This window comes from Clarias gariepinus, chromosome 27 (genome assembly GCF_024256425.1).
Source record: "Clarias gariepinus isolate MV-2021 ecotype Netherlands chromosome 27, CGAR_prim_01v2, whole genome shotgun sequence".
Classification (NCBI taxonomy): Eukaryota; Metazoa; Chordata; class Actinopteri; order Siluriformes; family Clariidae; genus Clarias; species Clarias gariepinus.
The window spans coordinates 11990753-12003031 of record NC_071126.1 but is presented as its reverse complement, the minus strand read 5'-3'; the positions used below and the strand labels follow the sequence as shown (position 1 = coordinate 12003031).

The 12279-nt window shown below is 35.1% G+C and overlaps 1 protein-coding gene across 2 annotated transcripts in view; it reads left to right on the top strand.

Moving 5' to 3' along the window:
• Positions 1 to 10660, top strand: part of ppp2r5cb (protein phosphatase 2, regulatory subunit B', gamma b) — a 29529-nt gene extending 18869 nt beyond the window's left edge. For both annotated transcript variants that reach the window (XM_053488905.1, XM_053488906.1), the window contains 12 exons: positions 2650 to 2760; positions 2887 to 2979; positions 3058 to 3188; positions 3310 to 3369; positions 3579 to 3687; positions 4205 to 4258; positions 5346 to 5516; positions 5952 to 6079; positions 6438 to 6539; positions 6627 to 6699; positions 7212 to 7328; positions 8166 to 10660. In XM_053488905.1, coding sequence (XP_053344880.1) covers positions 2650 to 2760; positions 2887 to 2979; positions 3058 to 3188; positions 3310 to 3369; positions 3579 to 3687; positions 4205 to 4258; positions 5346 to 5516; positions 5952 to 6079; positions 6438 to 6539; positions 6627 to 6699; positions 7212 to 7328; positions 8166 to 8300 — 1284 coding nt within the window. In that variant the 3' untranslated portion in view covers positions 8301 to 10660. The remainder of the gene's footprint in view (positions 1 to 2649; positions 2761 to 2886; positions 2980 to 3057; positions 3189 to 3309; positions 3370 to 3578; positions 3688 to 4204; positions 4259 to 5345; positions 5517 to 5951; positions 6080 to 6437; positions 6540 to 6626; positions 6700 to 7211; positions 7329 to 8165) is intronic.
• The last annotated feature ends 1619 nt before the right edge of the window (positions 10661 to 12279 follow it).

Genomic DNA, 12279 nt, shown 5'->3' with positions numbered 1-12279 from the left:
GAGTGCTTCAGTTGACCTAGCCACAGCTCTCTGGTGCCAGCATTAGCTATTTCTGTGCTGAATAAGATCCCTTTGATATTTATCAAACACTGGCCTACATGTTAAGCAGGAAACCACTTTTAATCGAAGTGCAAATTGAATCATTCTTCTTATTCTGCCCCCGTTTAATCCGTGTAGCATAAAAACACTGTAAAGCTTCCAATATCAGCATGATAATATACTTGTGCATTAGAGTTCCCGTGTCCCGTCTCCTTTAGAACATGGACACTTTGAAGTTCTTTGCTTTTATCATCAAAGTATAAAGATGAGCCTGAACCCCGGTGTGCGCAAATCTTATGTTTATCATTTTTGTGGGTAGACTGTGTTGCCTTTGTCAGACCAGATAGTAATTAGGGCTCAGTTTAATGGAAAAGATGCTGTTTATTAAGCACAAGGTCATGAGGCTTGTTTCCCTTTCTTTGTGCATAGTAAGATTGCGTATTACAAGAAATTATGCTATAGGCAAGCGTTTGTAATGGAAAACCTGTAGAAAAAAAAATCAGGTCCTGTGGTTTCACGTAACTCCAATTTTCTGCTGACAGAAAGCCAGAATAATATAAGTGCTGCTAAAAAATGCTTCTCAGATTGACAAAAATACTTTTATGCAGGCTCTAAACTAGGAATTAGGACTATGACAAAAAAATCATCACAATTTTGCACAATTGCTTTTGAAGTAATTATAATGTAGTTTTAAATGCAACACTACCATAAATTGTGTATTTGTTTGCTATTAAGGTAATTAATGATGAACATTTTTTTGGATTATGTTTAAATAAAGTTTTTATGTACAAGATAAATATTAAACTAAAGCATCCTTAAACTAAATAATTCAAATGAAATGATAAAAGAAATTTAAGACATCAAGCCCTACTTTAAACTGTACAGTCATAGATATTCCTGTAGTTATAATGAATTTTGTACAGTTTTCATATTATAAAATAGTTTTAACAGTATGAAAAAAAAGTTTGACTTTACCCATTTGCCTTTTATGGCCTTTTGATTTATGTGTTTTTACATTTTAGAGAAGCAGTTAGGGGGCATATACAATATTTATCTCCCATCAACATAAGCTCTGGTAAAAACACAGTAGTGACGCACTGACACCATCTCCTCTCCCAGTCAATCTTGGTGTTTTTCTAAGTGAACTCTAGCACAGTTCGATAGCAGTGAGAAAGACTTTCAGCTCTGAATGGACATAATCCAAACATGCTCTTTTTTGTGTTTGTGTGCTTTAATAAAGTTATATGGTTCTTAGACTGTTCAACTGCCCTTGTGCGTGCACAGCACAAAAAACTGTTATTATATGCATATATTTAATGTTGCAAACTATGTTCATGCTGAACAATTCTGAAGACACACTTTTGGACAGAGAAATATTTTTCCAAGTAATTATTTTAAAGTTTAGTAAGAAGACAGAAAAGCAGGGTAAAGTGACATACCTATAAACTTATCTCCCACTATAAAATACACACTTACTTCAGCAATTCCCTTAAGGTAATGAGTAGCAGCACAGACTTTGCGTTCTGAGTTCTTAAAATCAAAACATAACACAGGTTCAGGCAGCAGTGTTCTAAAGGTCATGTATTGTTTCTGTGGTTGTGGCTTTGACGTTGATGACACAAGGACTACAGAATGCACAAGGAACTGTAGGCACCCTGTTCCAGTTCCCGGCCATAGTTTCTGGGCTAAGGTTTCACAGAGGAAGATGATGAATAGATACTTGTGAACTGTGTATAACCATTTAGTTTAATCTCCTTAGCATGAGATTAAATTCATTTATTAAAATGTGGGTTAAAACATTTGCAGTTTTCAACTTGGTTTACCAATAAACATACAAAAGTAAAAATCAAGTTTTTATCCAAATATCTACTGTAGTAAGTGTAAATATTTAGTTTGAAGTGTCAGAGGTAGTGGCGCATTCTCATATTTGGTAATAGTTTGATGTAACCTTGAAAATTTTTCTTTTTACTAAAATTTTGATAAATATTTAAATAAGAATAATACTGTTTGAATTGGAAAGAATAGAATGCTAAAGTGTGTCCGATACACAGAAACCTGTTCTCCCAAACCGATTTCTGTATGTAGTCCACTTATCAGAAAAACATTTAGGTAAAACCTGAACACATTCACTCTTAGTTTCTCAGGGCTTAGCAAATATGGTAATTCATTTATTTATTTTCCCCCCCCATTAATCACGAAGTTTATTATAATCAAGTATCCAGGACAGCCCTAGTGGAATCATTTGCAATACAATGAAAAAGGGAAATAAAAATGCATGCTTTTAACTACAGTATCAGTGCAGTGAATATATGACATGTTATCTGATTGATCAGTGGTCTGTATAGTTTTGTTAAATCTGGTTTATGATGCTAGATTTGGTGCTTATTTGACAGTACTTGTGCAATGAGTACCTGTGTGTGTGTGTGTGTGTGTATGTGTGTGTATGTGTGTGTATGTGTGTGTATGTGTGTGTATGTGTGTGTATGTGTGTGTATGTGTATATATATATATAATATGATGTATATGATAGTGAGGCATGTATTATTTATTCATTATTAATTTTTAACTGCATATTTAACTGTATTCTTAATCAACTATTCCTCTTTTTAGTTTGCAATCAACATGTTCAGGACATTACCGCCCTCATCCAACCCAACTGGGGCAGAATTTGACCCAGAGGAGGATGAGCCCACATTAGAGGCTGCCTGGCCACACTTACAGGTACACGCACACGGACTCCTGTCCATGCATGTGGCATTACAAACGATCAAAACCTATCCAGAATAACTAACTCCTTTTTGTATTTTTTTGTTTTTTTGCTTTGTTTTATTTTGTCCCCTACATCAGCTCGTCTATGAATTCTTCCTTCGGTTTTTAGAGTCTTCAGACTTCCAACCAAACATAGCCAAAAAGTACATCGACCAGAGATTTGTCATGCAGGTATGGCTCTACAATGTTTGCACCTAGAGTGTTGTTTTCTGCTTAAATTGTAAGTTCTATAATTTTTTTTTTTCCCAGCTCTTAGAACTCTTTGACAGTGAAGACCCTCGAGAAAGAGACTTCTTGAAAACCACTCTGCATCGCATTTATGGCAAATTTTTGGGTCTTAGAGCATACATCAGGAAGCAGATTAATAACATATTCTATAGGTGTGTATTATATCTGTTCCTGCATACATGCATACAGACAAACATTCATTTAAAAGCACTCGTTGCATATTGTTTTTAATAAGTTTGATACTAGTACTAAATATCTAAATTGACATTTCAGGTTCATTTATGAAACAGAACATCACAATGGAATAGCAGAGTTACTTGAAATATTAGGAAGGTAATTATCTGCTTTTTATCTATATTTATGCTAATTATTGTTAATTATCTTTTCAGCATCGTAAGGTTTTGTTTGTATGTCCAGCTTTCTTTCTGCATTCTTTCGTTTTTTGTTTGTTTCTTATTTTGGTATTTCTGTGAATTACAAAAGGTCTACAAGAAAAAAAAAATCCGGTTATAGTTTTTCATTTAATCTGTGCCATTTTTCAGCATAATCAACGGGTTTGCCTTACCACTGAAAGAAGAGCACAAGATATTCTTATTGAAGGTTTTGTTGCCTTTGCATAAAGTCAAGTCTCTCAGTGTTTACCACCCACAGGTATAAACTATGTCATCTTTATTCCCCTTTTTTTTTTTTTCTTCTTTTTTTTTTTTTTTAATAATTATTATTTATCACATTCTCGATGTAAATGTTGTGTATTAAATAAGCTTGGATGAGAGGTAGTTTTTGTTGAGAATAGTTTTTTTTTTTTTTATGTTTTATAAAAATTGTTTGATATCATTCCAGATGAATCTTGCCCATTATAATAAACATTAAACATGTTAAAAAAGACATTGCCTATGAAAAGGGGCAATATAGTTTTTTATATGGAAGGCACCACATGGTACTGCTTTTACCAAAATGTACAGAGATGTCTCCCTTAAATTTATACATATGTGAAATATCCACACCAATAATATGGTTTATTGTGTGTGCATATTGACGTGTGTGTATTTGTAAAAGGCAGTGTTGGTAAAGTTACATGGTTTTGCATGGGTATAGGATTATATGCAACTGCTCTAACTGTGTTCAACTGCACTAAATCTGTGCTTTTTGTGCTGTTTTTTTTTTGTAGCTGGCATACTGTGTGGTACAGTTCTTAGAGAAGGACAGCACCCTCACTGAGCCGGTACGTTCAGCCTCCTTCTGACACTTGATAAGCAAAGTGTGACTTGTCGTTAGACACACACTCCTACAGACATATTTATGGAATATTCAGACTTCATGACATGACACTTGTTTATGCCATTACAAAGTTTCTCTATTTTCTCAGGCCCAAAAGTAATTGGTCGAATGACTGATGAGTAGTTTCGTGGCTGGGCATGGCTAGTTACTTTATTATAGCATGACGAATTAAGGAGATGAAGTTCCAGAATTGATTCCAAGTTTTTCATTTGCATCTGGTAGCTGTTCAAAAGAGCCCTTCATATAAAGGCCAAAGAGATGTAAAAATAAAGTCAGATAGGTGGAAAGAAACAATCAGCCACTGAAAGCAGCTGCAGTAAAGACCTTGCAATGAAAATATTGCTTTTGGTGTTGTCAGTCTTTGTCAAGTCAAGTAGGCTTTTATTGTCATTCCAACCATGTACAGTTTAGTACACAGTGAAACGAAACAACGTTCCTCCAGGACCAAGGTGCTACATGCATACAACAACATAAATTAACAATACAACATAAATTAACAACACACTTTACCGGCACCAGCTAGCTAACTAAGAGATCTAATTAGCTGACTAGCTCAGATATAACAGATTTACATCTTAAAGTTAACCTAAAACTATCTATTCTATACAAAAAAGAAACAACAAAGTTTAAAACATTTTCTGACTTCAAGCAATTACTGATCGCAAAGGATTTACATACAAATATTAATCATAATATTAATCATGAAATAAAAAAAAATCATAGATTTTTTCCAGTTTCATTTTATCCTCTAAAAATTTTGGAATTTGTACAAAACATGCCTGTAATTCCTAAAAAATGTATACAAATTCGTAAAACCACTTAAGTTAAACCGGAATGTTTTTACTTTAATCGTATGTGAGGGGCTTTATTTCAATTTCATTGTGATGGTGTACAGAAAACGTTTTAAAATTGTCGCTGTCCAAATACTTATGGACCTGAGAGCATCCTTTTAAGTAAGACACATTGTAATATTTTATCCCCTTGGTGATTCAAATTTTTACATTGGCTACTTGGAACTGAAATTTCAACAGGTTGTCATGGCTCTTCTGAAGTACTGGCCGAAGACCCACAGCCCAAAGGAGGTGATGTTCCTTAATGAACTTGAGGAGATCCTGGATGTGATTGAGCCCTCTGAGTTTGTCAAAGTCATGGAGCCTCTCTTCAGGCAGCTGGCAAAATGTGTCTCCAGTCCCCACTTTCAGGTCAGTCTTCACGTTTTTTTATACATATATATATATATATATATATATATGAAGTATTGATCCATCCAGAAAAAATGTCTTCTTACTAAAGATTTTAACACTGATTCTTCAGTGCTAAAGATGTAAAGGCATCCAGGGTATCTGCCATATACAACATTTTACCTGCACTTGTGTTGACAGTAATTTATCAGGTTTATCAAGGGAAGAGTTCTTTCACTTATGTGGGTTATTTAACATCTTATACTTTGACACCAAGTCATTATGTTTGCTTAGTGGACTGTTTCATTTGGATTATTGTTTTATTTATTTATTTTTTTAAAGGATGTTATATGTCTTATAAAATGGTAATAAGAGATGTTCATAAGGACAATCACACTGCATTTTTGCGGTTGTGGGTTTGTGTTTGCCAAGCTCTAACTTGCTGTGTTAAAACAGGTTGCAGAGCGGGCCCTGTATTACTGGAACAATGAGTACATCATGAGTCTGATCAGTGACAATGCAGCCAGAATCCTGCCCATCATGTTTCCGTCTCTCTACCGCAATTCCAAAACCCACTGGAACAAGTGAGTCACGTTCTGTTACAGTAGACGTTTTTTTGGGCTCTTAAAATTCTGAAATGAATTATGTAAGAAGTTTCAAAGTCATTTCAGGAGGTGGGAAAAAAACGTTTGCTTTGAAACCTTTCTTCATAGCGAAAAATAAGCACATCCTATGAAAATGTACTTACTTAGAATTTACTTTTGAAAATATTTTTAAACAAATAGTTTTTTAGTAAATATACAGTGGCTAAGCTGCATTTTCTAATAATTTATGCATGATTGTTTCTTTTTCTTTACAGTGTTTTTTTTTTTTTTTTTTTTTTTCATATTAGACCTTAAACTTGGACAGACATTAAATTCTTTCACCTTTCTTTTCTTCCAGGACAATCCATGGTTTAATCTACAATGCTTTAAAGCTCTTTATGGAGATGAATCAAAAACTCTTTGATGATTGCACACAGCAGTTCAGAGCAGAGAAAAACAAGTATGAAAGTGTTCATTAAATGTTCTCATTTGGACTTGTTTTGCTATTTGCACTCAAATCTTTTTTTTTTTTCCTTTCTTTTTCTAGAGAGAAGCTAAAGTGGAAAGAGCGTGAGGAAGCCTGGATAAAGATAGAAAACCTCGCCAAGTCAAACCCCCAGGTCAGTGGCTTCTCCTTATGTTTTTCATTTGTAAAATTAAAATGGATAGCAGTGGTTGATAGCAACCTGATGTGGTTTCTCACTAAGGTACTAAGCAAAGCTCAGTTTTGCTCCTAAAGTTTGAAAGACCTCCTTAAGCTGTAAGTGACAAAGCAGTCTTTTTTTTAAACATTGGTGACAGTCACATCGTTTCTTGATTCTTTGGAACAAGTATTTGCTTAATAAAAAAATTTCCTAGGAAATGTATTGTAACATATCAGCTTTAATATATGGCGTGAACAGATATGGCTTAAACAGATTGAGTGTGGCACGAGTGTCACTCCACGCCCTCAACTAGTACTTGGGGTGTGGGTGTATTTTGATGTGTCTGTCTAACACAAGCATGCTTGCCAATCCCACACTAGTGAGAGATCACTGAAAATTAGGCCTCATAAATGTGTAGGATTTAGCTGCTGTTTAGTTTATTTCTGTTTGTGTCAATTTATTTATTTATTTATTTATTTTTAATGCAGTTCCTCCTGTATATTGACTCAACCAGCTTGAGTAGCCCAATGGAGATTGAAACAGATGGCGTAGGAATGGATGATGTTTCAGTACTCAAAAAGACGGTAGAAGAAGAAGCTGTACAGGTAAATATTATGAAATTATTATATATATATATATATATATATATATATATATATATATATATATATATATATATATATATATTATTGTTATCATTAATAATAATAATAATAATAATAATGGGCACAATTACTATTTTGGGGGGTCACTGTGCTGCAAGGTACATGTGGTGATGATAATAATAATCAGTTATTATTTATTATTATTATTATTATTATTATTATTATTATTTTAATTGCCTGACTAATGATTGCTGTTGAGTGTAAATGGAAATCTTGGGTATGGTTACAATTATTTTTTTTATGTAAACCTGTATGTTAAAACATTTTTACACACAGTTTTAGTGCATCCTGCTGTACTTACCTGAAAGGTTAAAACATTCAGTGGCTTGTTTTTGCAGCAATAGGCCTAAATGTTTTCATGCGTTTTAATGCTAAAGTATTAAGAACAATATAATTTACAAATTTGTTTATCATACATATTCATGTAAATTTAGCACTTTTTCTATATAAAATTGAATACTGTATACATTTTTTAGTACTGTAGAGAAAAAAAACACAGATTGGGATAATGAATTATTTCTGTGTTTACCCTACATTACTCATACCAAAGAAATTTACTGCGCATACCAAAGAAACTTTCTGTTTTTCACAATTAGCGGGTGCTCTAGAAATGTAACACAGTAATTTTGGAGGTTGACTGTATTCTGGAGTTTGTAGTTAATAACCCATATGAATTATAGTGTTAAATAGTGATGTCAGGCCGAACATAACCATTATACACACAGAGAAGCCACTTTTTTTGTTACCTCAACTAACCTGCTTATGTTTATACTGTAGATCCAGAGGGAGCAGCGAAAAGAACGGCCACTAATGCGTCGTAAATCGGAGCTTCCTCATGATATGTCCACAGTAAAGGCCCTGGAAGGCCACCGGCGTGCGGAGGACATGATAACCACCCGGGATGGCCACTAAAGGAGCAAAGCAGCTCAGAGGCAAAGGCCGAGAACAGCGCGCCCAGTGCACAGCAGCAGAGGCAGCAGCAGCACAGGATGGCCTGGTGTGACTCGGAAACCTGGACACACACTTAGCTCTGCTCCCATAAAGAGCCACAGTGACCCTCCCTCGGCCAGTGCCCCTACGCTGGAGTTTTTATTTTAGACCTTCTCAGGTGTACTTTTTCGTTATTTTTGTGGGTTTTTTTTTTTTCCACAAATCTCTCCCTTTCTTGTTACATACATCTGCACTGACTTTCCCCCTACCCATCACTTACCATTAATCGTCATTAAAAGAGTAGGTGCTAGGGCAAAAAAAAATAAACCATGAACGGGTCATTTTCAGCACAGGAGCACTTGCAGTTTGACTGCTGACCATTTGTGTTTTAATTGAGCAAAGCCTTTCGCCCCACATGAAGATGGGAGAGTGCAGATTCTAAATGAAAATGTGTATACATCTTTAACTTTTTTTTTCTCTCAGATGCTAGGACATAGCTGCTATTGCCTCCAGCTTTGTGCCTCAGACTGGTTGTTTGTCAGTTTATGTGTGATGTTTGTTTTGTGTGTTATCTGGTCCAGCAATGGGGACTGTCAGCCAAGTGTCACTGTTCGGCAAAAGGAGCAAGATTCACGTTATATATTTTAATGTTAAAATCAGTTTGCCAGACTATTGGAAGCACCTAACCTTGATGGATATCTAAAGGAAAAGATTCCACTGTAGAAATTAGGTCTTGTGCCAATTTATTTTGTTGTAATATATTTTTAGATGCTATTCAGTACACCTGGCTATAGGTTCACCCAGCCTGTATGGATGTTCAAACAATGGTAAATAATTGTTTTGCTTCCATGTTTCATCGACTGTGATGGCGGTTTCAAGGAGTACCTTACAATGAAAGAACTGCCTGGAACTGTCTTCATGGTGAGAAAGCTCCTAGGCTTTTATTCTACACAGTGTTGTACAGTATTTTGGCTGATTTCTTTTATTTTGCATTATCCATTTTGCTAGGTCGTAACTAAGTGTTTACTCTAATTGACCTGAAACAGCCCGTGCGTTCATATCCACTGACTTACAGTTTATGGATATGTAGAAACACCACTTGTTAAAAAAAAAAAAAAAAAAAAAGTCAAACGAAGTGTTTATTTACACCGAGTGCCTTGTAGCTGATTGACAACCTTGGTGAAATAATGTAAGATAAGCAAATATTAAGGCCAAATGTTTTCTAATTTAAGATTTTCTGTTACAAAATATCTCCAGATTAGTTAATGGAGATTAGTTAATTAAGAGTAATATCCAGTGACCTTTGGTAAAATGTGCACTGTGGGTCGAATTAGGCCACCTGACCAGTGGCTGAAGGAGTCACTATGTGACTCTGAGTTGGGCGATAATCTAATGAACTGTGGCGACCAGGCCACGTTTGCCTAGTGTGGTCTATATTGTGAGTTCAAAAGACTTTGATGCGTTTCCTTTTTTTTTTTCTTCTTCTTTTTTAAGTTAGGTTAAAAACCTGGGCCATTGTTTGAACTTCCATTAGGTGCTGAGGAGAGGCTCATAACATTCTGGGGGTCTTGTATGTCTTTGGGAATTGTTCTATAATGACAAAGTATTTTTGTTTTTTCTTTTTTGCTTGCATTAGCTTGTTCGAATTGAATGTGCAAGTTTGTAAATAGGACTACAGTGATCAGTCTTTTTAATTGTCAAAATAGCAATCACCAATTATTTGTTCCATATTTCTGGTATGTTCAGCCGTTTCTAAAGGCTAATGCATTTTCCCCCCTCAACCATCTATATTCTAGTGCTCTGCAAGAGGTAAGTAGTGTATTAGAGCACTACTACAGTGTGTGTGTGTGTGTGTGCGTCATCCTTTCCTCTGCACACCAGAGCTTGTTTTCAGCATTAAATGGCTTTAAATGAACATCTCTGGAGGCTTTTTCTCTTGATGAAACCACCATTGTAAAGTGTCCTTTAGTATGCACCCCTGCTCCATGGCTTCATTTAATATTGTACATATTATGTACTATTATTTTATCTTCTATCTATTATTAAATGGTAGATCTCTTACTTTGTACAAATTCTCATGTACAGATGAAAACGTTATTAGCAACTACAGTACATACAGTCGATAAAGTGGCACAAACATCTGTACATGTTGCTATTTGCATTAGAAATGTTTAGAGTTTAAATGCTATTTTTATCAATTTGTAATTCAGAACTTTTTATTTCCGAATTCTGTCATCTGTGATGCGATCTGTCATACGTTAGCCTTCGTGTGTGCTCTTAACCATTCTCAACTGGTGTACATCTATAGTAAATAAAGAAAATTGGTGAGTTTTATATTTTCATGCAGAGACCAAATGTAATTATTTATACCTTTTGTCAATGTTCCGTTTGTGCCTGTGTGAGAAAATGAGTGATCTCTTGTAGTGCAGAAATCTATTAGAGGACACTTTTTTTTTTTTTTTTTTTTTTTTTGCCAGTTTAATGCAGCAAGTATGTTTGCCAATGAACTCGCAGGTGCTCGATCTTATCTTCAAAGGGTTAGCACGGTTGCAGGTTTTCGTTTCAATCCATCAGAGGTTGTACGTGTTTCCACCTGTCTGTCAGTTGATCTTGATTTTCGCTAGACTTTCAGTAGAAAGGTGTGGCTTCTGCTTGGTTGGAATTAAATCCTCCACCCACCCCATCCCTTTCTAGATAATCTTGGATACCTTTGCCACCTCTGTTAATTGTGCCTTCACTTCAAGGTGGTGGATGTTCACCTGTAAGCATGTTTTCTCTAATACCACTGTTGAATGAATGTAAGATTTATATGACATTATCATTGTAACCAGCCGATAAACTGGCTATACTTGGGAGCTGATCCAAACAAAGTAGAAGTCGCAGCAATTGTCAGCACATGTCTGGAAGGACCAGAATTGGTGGCAGTGAAAGCATCCCCTATAATGCTATCTGCATGGCACCCTACCTGTAGATATATGATGATTTTTTTTTTTTTAGAAAAGAAGAACTACATTTTAGGCTGTTTAATAAAAAAAAAAAATCCTTACATTGAACATGCAAAATCTATCTAAACCAAAGATCCTGACCTGCAGAAGTCATTGTGGCATAAAATTGGATGGAACGAGCATCATTGCAAGAAACATCACACTTGTTACACAATATTTGACTGGCACTGGCATATCAGCCTATCAACAACTGAAGTATATGTTTAAGATTTGATCCATTCCAGTACTCACTCATAGTTAGCAGACTAGATCTGGTTTAATGCTAAACAGCCATAAGCCTTTGAGCCATTTGTTTAGCTTTAAAAAAAAAAATCCAAAAATATATATATATTTTTTTTTGGGTCATGGGACATGTCATGCCAGTAGCATACCTCTGTGAACGAGTTTCTGTTTGGGAAGCTTGTAAAAGCGCTGAAGATGGTTACAAGGCACTGAATATACCATACAGCAACTGCTTGGTTCACATATTCAACACTGCAAAGGCATTACATGTATAAAATATATAATCTTGAAGGAAAACTTATTCCGCATTGATTCTGGTACAAATTATTGTTTCTTCGACCAAGAAACATGTTGAAATGCTAACTAACAACAGCTTTATTCCTAATCTCTCAAATGTTAGCAAGCAGGATACCTTTAGAGGTCACAGAGAGTTCACAATAAGAAGTAGTATTGGCACTCATTCTTGCTGTCCCTTCAGTTAAAATTAAGGTTAGGAGTTAAATTCATTATATGAATGTGATACTAAAGTCTCACTGTGGATTTATAGAGAGGTGAGATAAGAATGTAATAGGCTAAGTAAAATGAGATTTATTTTGAAATAGAAGCAAAAAAATTATTAAGTAAAAGAAAAACCAAAGTAAATAACATACTTAAAAAGCAGCTGTAGATGCTGTATAACGTCTGTGAAACTTAAATGATCCCAGGAGTGACCTTAAGAACCGCACTACAGCGCC